Source organism: Falco peregrinus, chromosome Z (genome assembly GCF_023634155.1).
Source record: "Falco peregrinus isolate bFalPer1 chromosome Z, bFalPer1.pri, whole genome shotgun sequence".
Classification (NCBI taxonomy): Eukaryota; Metazoa; Chordata; class Aves; order Falconiformes; family Falconidae; genus Falco; species Falco peregrinus.
This window is the reverse complement of record NC_073739.1, coordinates 44,848,944-44,864,327: the sequence shown is the minus strand read 5'-3', so window position 1 is coordinate 44,864,327 and position 15,384 is coordinate 44,848,944. Positions and strand designations below refer to the sequence as shown.

General features: G+C 36.8%; 1 protein-coding gene across 5 annotated transcripts in view; it reads right to left on the bottom strand.

Moving 5' to 3' along the window:
• PRUNE2 (prune homolog 2 with BCH domain) overlaps window positions 1–15,384 on the bottom strand; it is a 144,161-nt gene that overhangs the window by 84,945 nt on the left and 43,832 nt on the right. For all 5 annotated transcript variants that reach the window (XM_055791111.1, XM_055791113.1, XM_055791112.1 and 2 more), the window contains exon 6: window positions 13,347–13,441. In XM_055791111.1, coding sequence (XP_055647086.1) covers window positions 13,347–13,441 — 95 coding nt within the window. The remainder of the gene's footprint in view (window positions 1–13,346; window positions 13,442–15,384) is intronic.

The following is a 15,384-nucleotide window of genomic DNA, read 5'->3' as shown; positions in this document are numbered from 1 at the left end:
TTTACTGCTTATGCATGGTGAAACTTAAGAAACAAATGGCACTCCTGGTTGGTAACAGTTATGTCAGCACAGACTCTGGTCTCTCTCCATTTCTTTGAAACATGAAACTTGTTGGCAAGGTGCTTTCTCAGAACAAGTCTGAATTTCAGATAGTTTATTTCTCAGGATCTGAACAAGAAAATTAGATGCACCCTCACAGACAGAAATTAGAAATCAGAATAAAGAACATGGGTAATTAAAGATACAATGGAGTAAGCCTAATAAATTTTCCATGTAGCACAAATTTCATGTTACACAGCAAGTAGGCAGCTCATATTTCTATTCTTCACATATATGTGGTGCACATATATACATACACACATAAATGTATGGCACACTTTTATGTGCCATGCAGTGCCAAAAATGAGTTGCTTCACCTCTGAGAACAATGCTATGGCAAAGTCTTGAAGCCCACAAGCTGGTGAAGCTTCGAGTTGGTTTATATCACATCTCATACTGGGTTTTGCCTTTATGTTCCGTACCATAGTAGCTCATGCTCCTCTTCCACCATCATTTTGTACCTCTCCTCTGACTCTTGGAACATCCTTTCTGACCAGACATCAAATCCCTGAAAGCTCCTTTCTTTCAGTTGCTTCCACCACCTACTTCTACTGCAGAAACTTCATCTGACTCTTACACAGAGTACACAACATAATAACCATACTTTAAAATTTTAAACCAGAACGTAGTTGCAGGCATGAAACACCTAGCATATCTTATGAGGTTCAGATACCCCTCCCTTGCAACTTGCAAAAACAAAATACTAAGTTTTAGCACATACTGCTGTTAGCATGGCCCTCTTGCCAAGCTGCAGACAATCTCTTTTCAAACCACCTGCAGTATCCACCCAGTAAACAGCCATTTGTCATTGCCCAACTGATCATCTTCCTGAATGTCACGGAGGACTGTTTCTGCTCCCTGCTAGCTTGGACAAGACATAGCCTTCTGATTTACCTATACATAAAACATGAGAAAAGGCTGGAATCAGAACCACAAAACTTCTCTGAATTAGATTAGAACCAGAAATATATGGTTTGGGTTTTTTTTCTTCAAAGTGTTTCAATCCATTAAATATATATAAAAAGGTAAAAAAAATCAAATTCCCTGTTACCACTGGGCAATGAATATTCCTTCATGCACACCAGCTGAGACTCAGCACAAGTATTTCACTTAAAAGAATTCCTAAATATGAGGAACTTCTAGCAGCATATGTCAAACAATGCACTCCTAAGAGATTTAAGCATATTATGGCTATCCATTTCCAGCTGCTGTGGAATCAAACTTTGTTTTCATGTTAACACATAACATTATTGTCACATTTTATGAAGAACAGTGGCATCAAGCACAGGTAGATCACTGACTGTGCAGAACACCATTTGAAAATATGCTTGTTTTTTGAGTCTTTAATAATTGATCAAAAATACAGCCAAATTTAAACGTGTTCATAATATGAGTTCACAATGGCTGAGTGCACAGTACACAAAGCATCCCTCATCATCACTTAATTTACTTTAACCTCCCAACCATTTCCAGTTGACAGAAGACACTGTAAATCAACACTTTTCTAAAATGATTAAAGCATAAAATTCAGAGTCCAAAATAGTCACTAGTGGCACCTGAGTTCAGCTGGCTGTTATTCACAGAAATTTAAATGCATATATAGCAATTAGTAAAATGACTGCTTTCATGGTTCTGTCCACTCAGGCATCATGGAAATTTCACTGTGGATCTTACTGCTACACTGTTAGTACTGGAAGTCCACAGGAAGTGAGGCTGAGGTTTGACTTCTCAGTAAATATTGGTTTGTACTACAAAACACAACTCCATTACCTCAGAGGATCTGTGTAAGTGTAACTGACTGGAACACTGTAAACAATTAGGCTAATTATGTACATGAAGGAAGAATTCATACTAGATGATAAAACAACCAATATATTCTATTTATTCATCTCCAAGTATTTACAGATTAGTTCATGAAGAAGATCAAGATGCAGCACACTACAGGAGTATAAAACACCCAATAATAAGCAGAGAAAAAAACCTGACCATTCCAATTAATCCCTGTTTAAAAGACTAAAGAAGGGGAAATTGAACGCAACTACAAATATAACACATAAGCTAAACACACAGCCTGTGGACCTTAATGCCAACCTGTGGAGATCATGCTGAGACAAACATTTAGCAGGATCAAAAGAAAGAGTTTCACATTTATTTGAACTAAATACCTGCAGGTGTTGTAAATTAAGTATTTCCTCTTGAATACTTAGAAAATACGTTGCCTAAAGGAAATTATACCATGATTGTTCAATGCAGGACTATTGCATTTTATTTTAAATCTGAACCATGCACAGTTCTCAATTATTTGGCTGAATACTCAGATTTGGAATGGGAATGTGCAGGTTTCTTGCTGGCACAGAAAATATCCAAACAGAAAGTATGCGCATTACCAAGGTCTACTGTACGACCATAAGGCAGAGGGCAGGACACAAACCATGGCTTTTTAAAGACATCTTCTTTTGTAGCTATTTCCTGTTCGAAATTACAATATCAAGTGTGCAATGGCAGGAGTTTCTGTTTTCAGAACAACACATCTGTTTATGCAAGGTAGTTTCTTTTGCTCAGAAATGCCTGCCCCTAACTGTAAAACAGATATATTTTTTTATTTAAATATAACAATGCAGACACTCCTGTGAAAAAAACTCATTCCCATGAGCTGGAAGCACTGATTAAAGAGTGCTTACTTGGGTTGCTGATACACGCTTAGTACTTTGTGTTGCTCTCCAGTGATCTGCCACACAGGCATGCTAAGGAGTGGGGCTGACCAAGTTCTAGAGTCCCTAAAGGATGATTATTGGCAGCGAAGTGCCGCAACCCAAAGAGAGAAAGAAAGCACACGCACAACAGTTAAAAGAAAGCCCCAGGAACTCGTGGGAGACAGGAGGTTTTCAAAGCACTGATGCTGTGGATTTCCACGGCTGTGAGTCTCAAGAAAAATCCATAACCATTATCTATTTTATCTCTCTCTCTTTGCCCGTTCCAAACCCTAGCTGACATTCAGTCGGTTGCTGATCCTCCTGTGGAGGCCCAGGAAAAAGCTGAAGCACCCCATGCCACAGCACAAGCAGCAATCTTTTCACCAACTGCCCTTCATGGAGAGAGCACAGCCCTGGGGGGGCTGGCAGCATGCCAGACTGGAGCAGGGAAGGTATAATTTACACATTGCCATGTAAGCTCCCGCAAATCAGTCTCATGGCAAGAAAAGTGCAGCATTTCAGTCTTCACAAACTCCCAGCAGAGTGGCAAATACATGCATACTCAACTAAATGCCACAACTATATGGGCTGAACCAGAGTATGTTTAGTTCAGTTTAAAAGAACTGGGGTGAGAGGAGAATATTAATATTTTCATTGTCTTTTTTTTCCTGTTCACTCACTGTGTGTTTACCATAAATTAGACCTCCTGAGAGTGTGATGCTGAGCAACCCATATGGCAAATACTCAACTGAGAAATGTGAAAGGAAAATCACTTTTTTGTTTCTAAATTATCTCTAGTCCCTTTATTTAGAAAGTCTTCTTTAATAGCAAATGCTGAGAAACAGCCCTGCTAATGTTATTTATACAAAGAAGAAGAGGTGACAAACTTGTTAAACCAAAACAATACATTTTCGGAAGAATATAATTCAGTCCGTAATAAAATCTGACAAAAAACAGCACTTAGGTCAGTGCTCAGTTCAGATTTTTGGTTTTAAAACAGTTGAAGGAGTTCTTGGTTGTACAGTTGCCATTTATTCAAACTCATCCCAAATCCTTCTGCAGCTAAAAAAACCCACAGCTAGGGTAACCTCATGCTGTTCTACCAGCTGAAGACTTGATCTACAGTTCCTGCTTCAGGACAAAATTCATCTATTCCAACCTTTTTCTTTTCTAGTCTGTGACAAACACTCGGAATGAGCCACCATACACAGATGTCTGGCATTCATCATACCTCAAAAAACCAAATCCTGAGCATGGAATCCAGGCACAGATTGCTTACTGTATCTCTCCGGCATCTTGCAGCAGGTTAAAAAAGGAGAATGGACTGCAAGAAGACTGCCCTGCAGACTCTGTTCACTCTTACCTTTGTGTTGCTGTAAGGCTACATCTTTCTGAGTTTTTTTGTTTGGGATTGGGTTTTTTCCTTCCCTGGGAGAGGGAGGAGGGAGGGAGAGTCATGTTTTATGAAAATTCATTGGACACACAATTAAGAAAAAGGCAAGAACAACAGCAAGACTGAAACGCTGAAATGCAGTCAGAATGTCTAGTAGTGAGATTTGTCCTTCTGTAAAAAGGACAAGAACTGGCAATGCATAGAGACCAACTAATAGCTTTTGTTGGTAAAAGCAGAATCCAAGGTAGGAGAGATTTTCTTCAACTGGTTTAACTGTCCATGCAAAGGAAGAAGCAAAATCATCTGCCACTGAAAGCAGATAATTCTGCCAGGTTCTCTCTTTGATTTTACTACTAAATCTATAGTCCTGTTTGACCTGAGCCGAAGAACCAAGCAACCTGTATTCAGATTCATTATTCCTTCAGAACTGACAACACCATTCTCCCAAGTGTGAAAAGGTTGTATATACACCTGAATTCCCCATCTCTACAATGCAAATACTGTGATTTTTTCTTATTTGGGGAAGATGAAATAATCAGCTGCCATAGTTTGCATTTGGCAGAAATTTAGTGGCCTCAGTAAACTTTTTAATGTTTTATGTCAGCTGAAGTGCTGTGTTTATCTCATGTTCAGAAGGAAAGGGGACTGTAAGAGTTCTGGAAGACAGCTGTCCAATATGCATAAGAAATTCTGAAGCATTGGCAGCTATCAATGCTGATTAAAACTGTATCCTGTTTTGCTTTTTTTACCTAAACAGCAATGAGAGCTCTGTGGCTTTGTATGAAACCACAAGAATTATGCTAGCATGAGAAAGGAAAATCTCTCCATAGCTAAGTTTTCAGTCAAAGCGTGATCTTGTTACTAATCATGCATGACAAATAGGGAGAAAGTTATGAAACTCAAATTACTGAGATTTACTCTTCAGATAAAACAACTAAATAAAAATAAAAAGCAGATAGCAAAAAAAGAAATGCTAAAAACCTACCTAACCCCTGAACACTTCCTACTCTTTTACCATAATCAATATATTTAACCTGTACTTAGAAACTTTGGTTAAAGACATTGTAATTATTTCAGAAACGAAACAATGTCAGGACAAAAAATAACATATTTGTACATAGATTTTCTATGGAGAAAAATAGTACATCGATCCCCAAAGCAATGCAAAATTACCTTGAAGGAACTTTAATCTGATACTTTATCAAGTCTATACAGAAAAGGGAAAAATGGTCAAAAAGATGTTGGAATACTTGCAATATACACAGAAGTTCTGAATGTAGGTTTTTTAGGGGTCAAAGAGCTTGCAGGCTAGACTTAACCTGTATTCACTTAAATACAAAAAATAAAATTTACACAAGCAATCTAGCTATGGAGTTGCAGAAGAAATCATATTTTTTGGCAAGTAACATTCATGCAGCAGCTTTATGATGAAAACTACATTTTGTTAGAGAGGCACAGAAGCTGTGAATAATTCACAATACAAAAGCATGATCTTTTAAGAGAAAACTTTATCCGTCTCCTAGAAAGAGAGAAAGAAAAATTTTATTCTTTGGTAGAATTACAGCTGGTGTTCTTAGCTACTCTGAATTGGAGTGTCAAATAGGGGTTGAAGGGTTTCAACTTGAATAATTCTGGGCGTTTTTTTATCCCTGTATTATAAATGAAATATATTAAAATGTATACAAAATTAAATAAACCTGAAATTTTCAGTCAGACAAAAGACTTGACTTGAAGTAAGCCTGGCAGCGTACACAATTACACAGTCAGAAGAAGGCTCTTCTCTGTCATCATCTAACCAGATGCTGACAGTTTCAGATAAATGCTGAAAAATCTCACAGAACATTTGATCTGTCTAATTCAAAATTTCAAAATGTTCCTACATTTAAAAATAACCAATAGCTTCAGGACTAGCTCCTGATATGTAGCGGAAGGTGTAAAATTCAATGGTGCGTGCTAAAAACAAAGGCTATTGTAATGTTTACAAGTGTTAAGCATTCACTTACATTCCAGTTCAGAAGGTGTTTTAGGCATGTGCTTTGCCAAACAGAAGGAATAAAATTAGTATCTCAAGACAGAGTGTACATATTTTGTTGGTTTTCTGCATTAAAATATCACTACTCTAAATAAATACTGCATGAACTTAAATGTGAGGGTTATTTTTTAATTTCTACATGATACCTACAAAAGCAGTTTGTTTAGAAATACCCTGCACCTCTCTGTCACTTGCTGCGGACACAACTGCTGTCTTCTGTGGTAAGGCAACACTAACACTAGCAGACCCAAAGGCAGATGTTTTATTACATAGCTGGAATTATATTGTAATGTTGGACCAACAGTTTAATGTTCCAGTTAAGTTCTCTCCCACACAATAGCAAAGAAAAAACATAAACTAAATAGCAGAAAATAAAATTTAACTTTTCTGTAGTATTCATATTGTTGTTATCCCTAGCTATTATCCGTTCCTCTATTCTCACGTGTTATGGACAGATCTTAAAATATTAAATGTCCAAGTTAGGTTTTACATTGAAATTTAAAAAAAGTGTATTGCATTTCATAGAAAAAACTCTTCTTATGCTGAACATTTCTCAAAACAGCACCTCCCGCTGTCAATGTCTATGCCCCATAAGCAGCTGAGCTGAGATGCTACTGACAAGAACTAGAAGAATACACAAATGATAAATTAGTCAGCTTTGTAGAAGTCAGGAATGCACTCCAATAATGATACTGTAGATGATAGCATTTTATTTAGCTGACAGACAGTGCATATTATACAGCTGTATTTCATAAAGAAACTATCTTAATTTATTTAAACACATTTCATAAATGATACAAAAGAAAATACAGTTTATCTTCTTGAACAATGTACTTGTAAACACAGGCACATTTTTACTGTAATGTTAGTTAATCTGATGTCTATGCTTATTCCTTTAATAATTCTCAGTTATTTTACTTTGTTTAGTAATTTTTGGACCAAGATTGAACAAAACCAGTAAAGGCAAAATTATAAACAATGGGTCAAATTATAAGCATGGGTCAAATTTAGACCAGACATCACACACATTACAGCAGATGAAATCTACCCAATTTCTTCAGACACCAAAATCCTGACTGCAACCGTACATACATACCGTTGCAGACCTGGTATCACTGTATACCTCGTGCATTCCTAAAGAGATATTGCAAGTACATAATCTCTGGTGCTTCTGGTTTGCAGAGTTATGACAGCAGTATAGAACAGAATAATCAAATACACCTTGCAAAAATGACAGTTGAATAAATGATTATTTAATAATTTAAGCACAGACTGAATTGGACCGATTGATAAATATGGTAGTCTTGGCCAGTTTTACCAGCTTACATATCTATCTGCTTCGCAAGGGACCATAGTGAACACCTTGCTTGACATCCTACATGACCTCATGCAGAAACACCTCACTGAGAGGGGAACTTTAGCTCATATCACCCTGACATCATCTTTTGGAAGGGATCTGGTCTTGATTTTAAAACTATAAGCAATCTTCATGATCACTGTCATCAATGTCAGTTTTGCTGCCGTTTGATTTCACATTGCTAATTAGGAAGCAGTTAAAACAGTCTAGGATTCTCCTCACCAGCTTCCTTTCATACCTGTAGAGACGAGTAATTAACTACAGCAGAGAATTCAGCAGGTCTGCCTCAGCTTTCCACACCTTGGATTGTACTCATTACAACTGGGGTACTTCAGCTGACCTGAGGCATCAACAAAACTGCTACCGTCCTCCAAAACACAGCAGTCTGATGTTTAAACATGTGTAGGGGTATTTACATTAATGCATGTTTGGCTGCATTACTCAGCCCTATAAGGTGATGACTTAACCTTTCTAACGCTTCTAAAAAAGCAGACGAAAGCATGTTCCAGCTTTGTCTGCTATATATGTTGCACATTTTCCTACAGGCAGATCTCACACACTGACATTTTAAGACCTTAATTAAGGCTGATTTATTTAAAAATGGTATGTTTTCAACTCTCAGAAATGATGTATTTAATGTTTTATTTTTAAACACAATTAAAAAATAATATATAAATATATACATACTGCAAATGTAATACAGATAACAAATTCATTTAAGCCCATTTATGCACATTAGTGACACACCATGTGGCAGAAAGACTAGGACTACAAGAAGACCCCTTGGCGATTTATTTTATATTAAATCCCTAATGGCCTCTTCTCATCTTTGCAAAAATATGCACAAAAGTCCAGACTATGCAGCCATTGAAATGAATGGTTATTTATTTGCTAAACGAGAACCCTATGTTTAATGTTCCTTAGACATAAGGTAGTCTGCAAAAGTCGCATTCCTACAGCTCCATACATCATTTATTTTACATACCCTAACTTCTCACAACAGGCATCAGAAAAACACTTCTGAACAGCATCGCCATTGTAAGTTGCTGAGAATTTTGTTTCCAATTCCATTACTGGAAGATTAAATGTTAACATGTTTACTTGGGGTTTTCTTCTTGTTTTGTTTTTAGCATTAAAAACAAATTCATGGACCAATCTGATGCCATTTAAAATATATTTATATTTATACTGCAAGACAAAAGTTCCCAAATACCTAACTATGGTCCAATCATTACAGAGAGACAACAAACGTTCAAACCTTCACAAACAAGCATGTTGTCATCTCACTTAACTGCATGCAACAGTCTACCTAGCACTTGTCTGACATGCTCCAGCTGAGACACAGATCCCTGATTTGCTTTACAGAAGTATTAAAGGCATCACTTTTCATAATACACAAATAGTATTGTCCAAGTTAGTCACATAGTTGTACACCATACTACTACTGCAAAACGGCCTGAAAATGAAACCATCTCTCTGAGATCTGACCTTAGGAAGCAGATCCACCATGCACCCAAACATTTCTAAATTTCCTGTTTTAGTGTTGCTGGAACAGCTACTCTTGAGTTTCTCTGAGACTCAGAGCCACAAAGAGGAAAGTTGTTGCAAGAGCAAGAACTTTCCCTTGGTAGCATCCTCAACTCATTTGGACTACCAGGTGCTACCCAAGGACAGTCAAGCTCACTGTGCCGGCATGAACTTACAGGTCACTTTCTTGGGGCAACAACACTGGCAACAGCAGCCCCCACTGAGGCTCTGACATTTCCTCTGAATCTCTTGTTGGCACCCACAAAGAGGTGGCTCCAACCTTACAATACTAAAAGATTACACAACCTCTACAGCCTGGAAACTGTCTTGATGAACTTTTTTCAGATGACACAGCCAGAAACATGAGCAAGAACCTCAGCAAATCAGTCAGCCTTCAGAATTCAAATATTCCCTTGTCTGCAACAGTCAATAGCAGAAAATCATGGACTCTTTGCCTTGTTTACAGCTGATCACCCTTCCTCTCTCTGGAGAAACCTGATTTACTGTGATTTACTGTCTTCCTAAGTTACTGCAACTTCTGTGAGCAGTTAGAATAAATTTTCATGAAGCAAAAGATTAAGGATTTAGTTGAACAAACACACTATTAAATTCCAATATCATAAGCCATTTCAACTAAACTGAACACTTATGAAACCTTGTCCTTCTGGTGCACTAGACTTTAAGAAACCAGAGAACAGAGTTCAGTTTACAAAGGAAGCATTTCTTTCCCAGGCAAAAAATTACTTTCACACAAAGTCACATTGAGAAGACATTTCTCATTTCCAAGAGAACTCCAGCAGAGAACAAGCAAAATACACTCTCAGGGTATAACATAATGTAACAGAAATTAACTGTAATGCATGCACTGGATTTTGCTACAATATCCTAGGAGTAATCATTATTATGACTTGGGGAAACTTCCCTGCACAGGCAACAGAGGTAACTGTGATCTGGGTGCTGTCACTTTTCTGTTGTCCTTCTCTTGAAAAAATGCTGCCATGCATGTGAAATTCAAGTAGCATATGCTCTGGCAGCCAGTCACTGGAGACACGGGTCTGATTTCAACTTAACAGCTTCAATGCTACCCAAATCCAGGAAGCCCAGATCCAAAGGTAGTTATCTCAAGAAATACAAAGCTGCATACAGCCCCTTACAGAAACCTAAACACATCCACATTAAATGTCTTCCCTGCCTTTATTAATAATGACAACACTGTCCATTTCTTTAATATGTGAATCACTTTTATCAAGAGACTCAAAAATCAGTCAGTTGTCAACTAATAAGCCAACAGAAAATGAAAGTAAATCATATACTGTTGATTGATATCAGTATGTACACACAAATAAAAAGCGCTGAGAACAACTACACTGATACACTGTATCTACCAACATGTGGAGTACATGTGTCCTACATGTCTGTAGGACATGTACTGCTATGCAAGAGGACTAGAAGTAATTATGAGTATTAACTTAAAACTGATGACTTACTAGTTACCATAATTTCCTCCCTTACAAAGTACAGAACTTAGATAACACTCCCACAGATACTAAGAAATCTGCATCTAATAAATACTAATAAAATAGGTTTATAGCAACATATCTAACACAAGCTTTAATTAATTTAAATTCACAACACATTTATGAAATAGAAGATTACTATCCTCATTTACAGAAGGGAAACTGAAGAAACAATTTATTTAACATAGGAAATCAGCAGTAGAAGACAGAAAGGAACTTTGCTCCAGGTCAACACTTTGCTAGAAAAAGCATCCAACCTCTCAAGAACAGATATTTTTCAGAATCTACTTTCAACAAAGATCTGTAGAACTTTTCAAAAAAACAGAAATGACATCTTAGAATAATTTGAGTACGTGTTACTGAGATGTGACATTTGTTAGAATATCAGATTTACTGATCTCTGTTCTGCTGTTGTGAAAGTCTGACTGGAATCAGAGCTTGAGTGTTGGGCTGCAACATCTTCACTCCTCACAATACATATCCAGTGCAGCAGGGGATGCATGCTTGTGAACAGCTTACTCTACCCAACTATAATCATATAAACATAATCGTTGTTCTTAGCAGTATCACCTACATGGTAGACCACTGAACCAAAGCAAATAATCAAGCCTATAGAAAGGACTTTAATGAAAGATGCTTCTGCATATCAGTTGACTTTAAAAAAAAAAAAATTGACCTTGTGAGATTTCTGAAGCAGCAAACACATCAGAGATTCAATACCTGCAGCAAAACCAAGCCTGTCCTTCATGTTCCTGTAATGTTTAATCAGGTACTGTCTATAGATCACTTTGTGGAAGAATCTTAAAGTCATTAAAGTTTGTGTATTCTGAGTTCATAAGAGAATTCTAAACTGAATAGACAGGTCTGGAAAGTTTTGTCTGGAATTCCCTTATATGTGTTATTTTTCTGATACTGAGGAAAGTAACTAGGGCAGAATGTTTTTACAAGCCATCTGCTTTACCATGGTGCAGACCATATCATCCCTTTTGCTCTAATAAGACCAAGTAAAAAAGGCCTTGTGTTGGTCAAGCACTGTAAATGAGTGAGTTCAGAAAATACTTGAACAGAGGGCAGTAATGCAGCAAACACAGAATAGACTTCCATCCCAACTACGAAATTAAGATCACTTTTAGTACAAAGTGTGACTTTGTAAACATTGTAACTAGAAAAAAAAAGTTAAATCTCTGAAAAATTAGCTCTTTCAGAAACAAACTATTCACAGCAGAAAAAAAGAGAGCAAAAAGTGAAGAGAGATACATGTAACTTCCAGAGAAATAACATCAAAAACGCTAGCAACAAAATTACACAACAGATCGGGATTAAAAAACATGTAACACCAGTAAAACACTGACCAGTTTCTTCTATTTACATGTAACTGAATCTCCTTCTCTTCCACAATGGCCACTAGATATATCCTAAGAAAAACAATTACAAAACATCTATTGCTTGACCACCAGATCTTGACACTCCTTGAACAAAGTACGTCACCATCAAATGTTAATAATCACTGAAAGACGCTTGAAAATTTGCCAGCTTTTAGGACTCTGAAAAACTTACTGTTGCCAAATTCAATTTGTGAGTTGCACCCAAAACAAGTTTTAGGTTATTGATTTGATATAATTTGACTATGTAGAGTAGTAACAATGAGTTCAGTCACATTTAACTGGAGCTTTGATCTGTGGAGTACAAGGCCTGAATTCTACATAGTCTATTAAAAAAAAAAAAAAAGGAAAATAAATAAAGTAGAAGATGACAACCTCCTTTGCATGTCAAACACTTTAGCACAGGTGACCTTCAGCCAAATGGTGAGATTGCAAATTGCAAATATATACTATGTAGAAGTGTTTGTTGTTGAGATTTTCTTCAATCTAGTTAGTTTAGTTATTAATCTGTACATCACTATGCAAACTTCCATCAGATTTAATACTGCCATGTCATACCTGTTCAGTGATCTGAACATTAATAGTTTTAATTAATATTTTTTACATAATAGCAAATAACATTTATATCTACTTCAGGTCAAGGTAAATAGCTACTGATATGAGTAACACAAATCACCTTGAAATAATACAAAATATACCACACAAAAGTTTTCCCCAAGCAATTACAAAATGTTTGGGACTGGTCAAGGAAGACAATCCAAGCAGCCACTTTCAGGCTGTCTCAGGGATGCTCATAAAGACAAATGTATAATTTTGATCCAAAAGATAAATTCTAGGAATTTCTGTCCCATCAAGGTCCTTTTGTTTCTACCAACATTTTCATTTAGGCAATGTGGCAATGGACACACTTCATTAGGCTATTTCAAGATAGGTTTATAGAAGGCATAAAAAAATATCCCCTCCTCTCAAAAAGCTGAGTAAGTATTAGAGTGGCTTTATAAATTGTATGCCACACTGTAAGTGTGTAAGTAGGACAAAGTCTTAGTAACTACCTCCTGAAGTATGACAGAAAGCTCACATCTTCGGTTTACCCAAAGGCCGGAATCTGCTGACGTCACTGTCTTTACCCACCACGGTACAGACAAACATGAAGGAATAATCATATAATCATAACCATATAAGTCAGACTAGAAAAAGCTACTGCTTCTCTCAGAGTTAATTAAATCACTTAAAATTCTGCTTATATAAAATCTTGAGAAAATAAATGGCTCAAAACTTTTGTTAAACAACCATCTCCATATGCAACAGGGCTGCTTACCAACTATGCTGTTTAGATTTCCTCTTACCTCCAGTGTCATGCACACTGTGCTAATTGCTACTTTGATTTCTCCATCTGAAATCTCCTTGAGATCCTTCAGCATAATTTCCTCAATACTTACACCTGTTTGAGAAGAGAGTAGAATTTCAATATATACAAGCATCTACAGCTGACAGATGCAGCAACATAAATTAAAAACACAGCTTAGACTTTAATGTTGAGCCTTTTATATTTTAGGACATCCTATGAGAAAACCATAACAATATTTCAAAGCTTAATGTTTCTAGAGGGATTCTTAAAGTAAGGAAGAGATTTAAGGGTGGGGGGGCGGAAAGCAAAGGATGAAGAACTAAGTCTCCTGCAATGAAGTTGTGTGAACACTCACATTTTTTAAGCAAACAGAATTCCAGTTGATGATAATGTATAGACAAACCATTCCTATAGTCTAACATGAAATCACTAACACAAAACGTCTCTGGAATGAGTAAGATATTGAAAACCTCATATGGAATACTATGGTATTTATAAAATATTCAGAAGCAAAAGGCTTAAGTTATTCTGTAAAGGAAGTCATTCAACCTTTCTCACAAACTGATACCAACACCAATGGGTGTTGCTTATACACATCAAACAGTGAATGAACCAACTAGATGTTTAGTACCATAGAAATAAAAGCAGATATTTTCATCAGAAACTATGGTGTAAAATTGGAATTGCTTCACGCTGCAAAGAGGCATGTTGATATATTTAGGTATGATGTATTGAAAATCCACCTATCTCTCTCTCTGAGAGAGATGTCTGTCTAAAATTCTGTAAAGATTCTAAAAATAAATATATATCATGTACAGGGCCATGGTCATGTCACACAATCAAAAATAGACATGATAGCCAAACGTCTGTATAAAGAAAGCTGCAAGCCACTTGGTTCAATGTAGGGCGGCAACTAAAATGTCCAAAGACTTGTGAAGCGTAGTAGCAGAGCATCCAAAATGTGTTTGCGTGACTGACTTTTAAGAGGCAGCCAAATATCAACTTAAGCCAGTGAAATTAATCCTCTCATTACTGTTCCTGTATAGAGTCCAGCTACTGCATTCAATCTAACAAAAAGATGAACTGGTTAATGTTCACATATTTATTACATTTATGTATCTGTTCTTTTAAAAATATTTATAGATCACTTGTAGACTTTCTGGTGGACTACAGCCCACTGTGCCTCAGACAAATGAATTCATTAATTCAGGCCAATAAACCATTATTTCTTTTATTAAAATTACTGGCAACCAATGCCACGCATACTGAATCCGTTGGATCTACTTGTCCAACCTTTGGCTTGGATAATAGGGTGAACTTCATAGTCCAAGTACATGGCAAACATTACTAAACCAACTTCCCAGGCAACTGGCAGAACTAAGAACTGAGCTCCATAAAAGCCACTGGGTCTTTCCAATCCAGGCTGAAATCAATTCATTTCTGAACTATGATTCCTTGACTAATGTCTGGAGGAACTTCAGGGAACTATGTTAAGATTTATAGCCCTGAATTAATTTAGCTTGCAACCTCACTGAAAGAAAGAGCAAGTGAAGCAGCACCTCAGGTTCTGTCCTTAACTACCAGCTAGGGCAGCTGCCTCAGGCTGATGGTCTGAATTCACATGGGAGAATTCTGCAGATGAGCGGATAAAGAATGGTAAACGAAGACTATGAGTCTGTATGGACTCTGTGCATACCTGATATATCAAACCAAGAAATATCTCAGAAATTCAATACTCACTCTTTGGTAGTAACTTGATAGCAAATGCCATATAACAAAGACAGTAAAACGTGAGTTATTGCAACGATTTTCTTCAGGCTTTCAGAGCATCCCTTCAAAAGCCTGCTGCCAAATTTGGGGTTCAAACATTCCCACTTTTGATCACTGGAAAAATGACAACTATGTTCATCTACTTCCAGCAGAAGAAAATAAAGAACTGCAATTTTCCCACTGCTTCTTTAATCTTGGTCTGAAGCCAAATTCACTTCACCTGTACACAGCACTTGATAAATCTGGGAAGGTTCAGAAGATAAAAT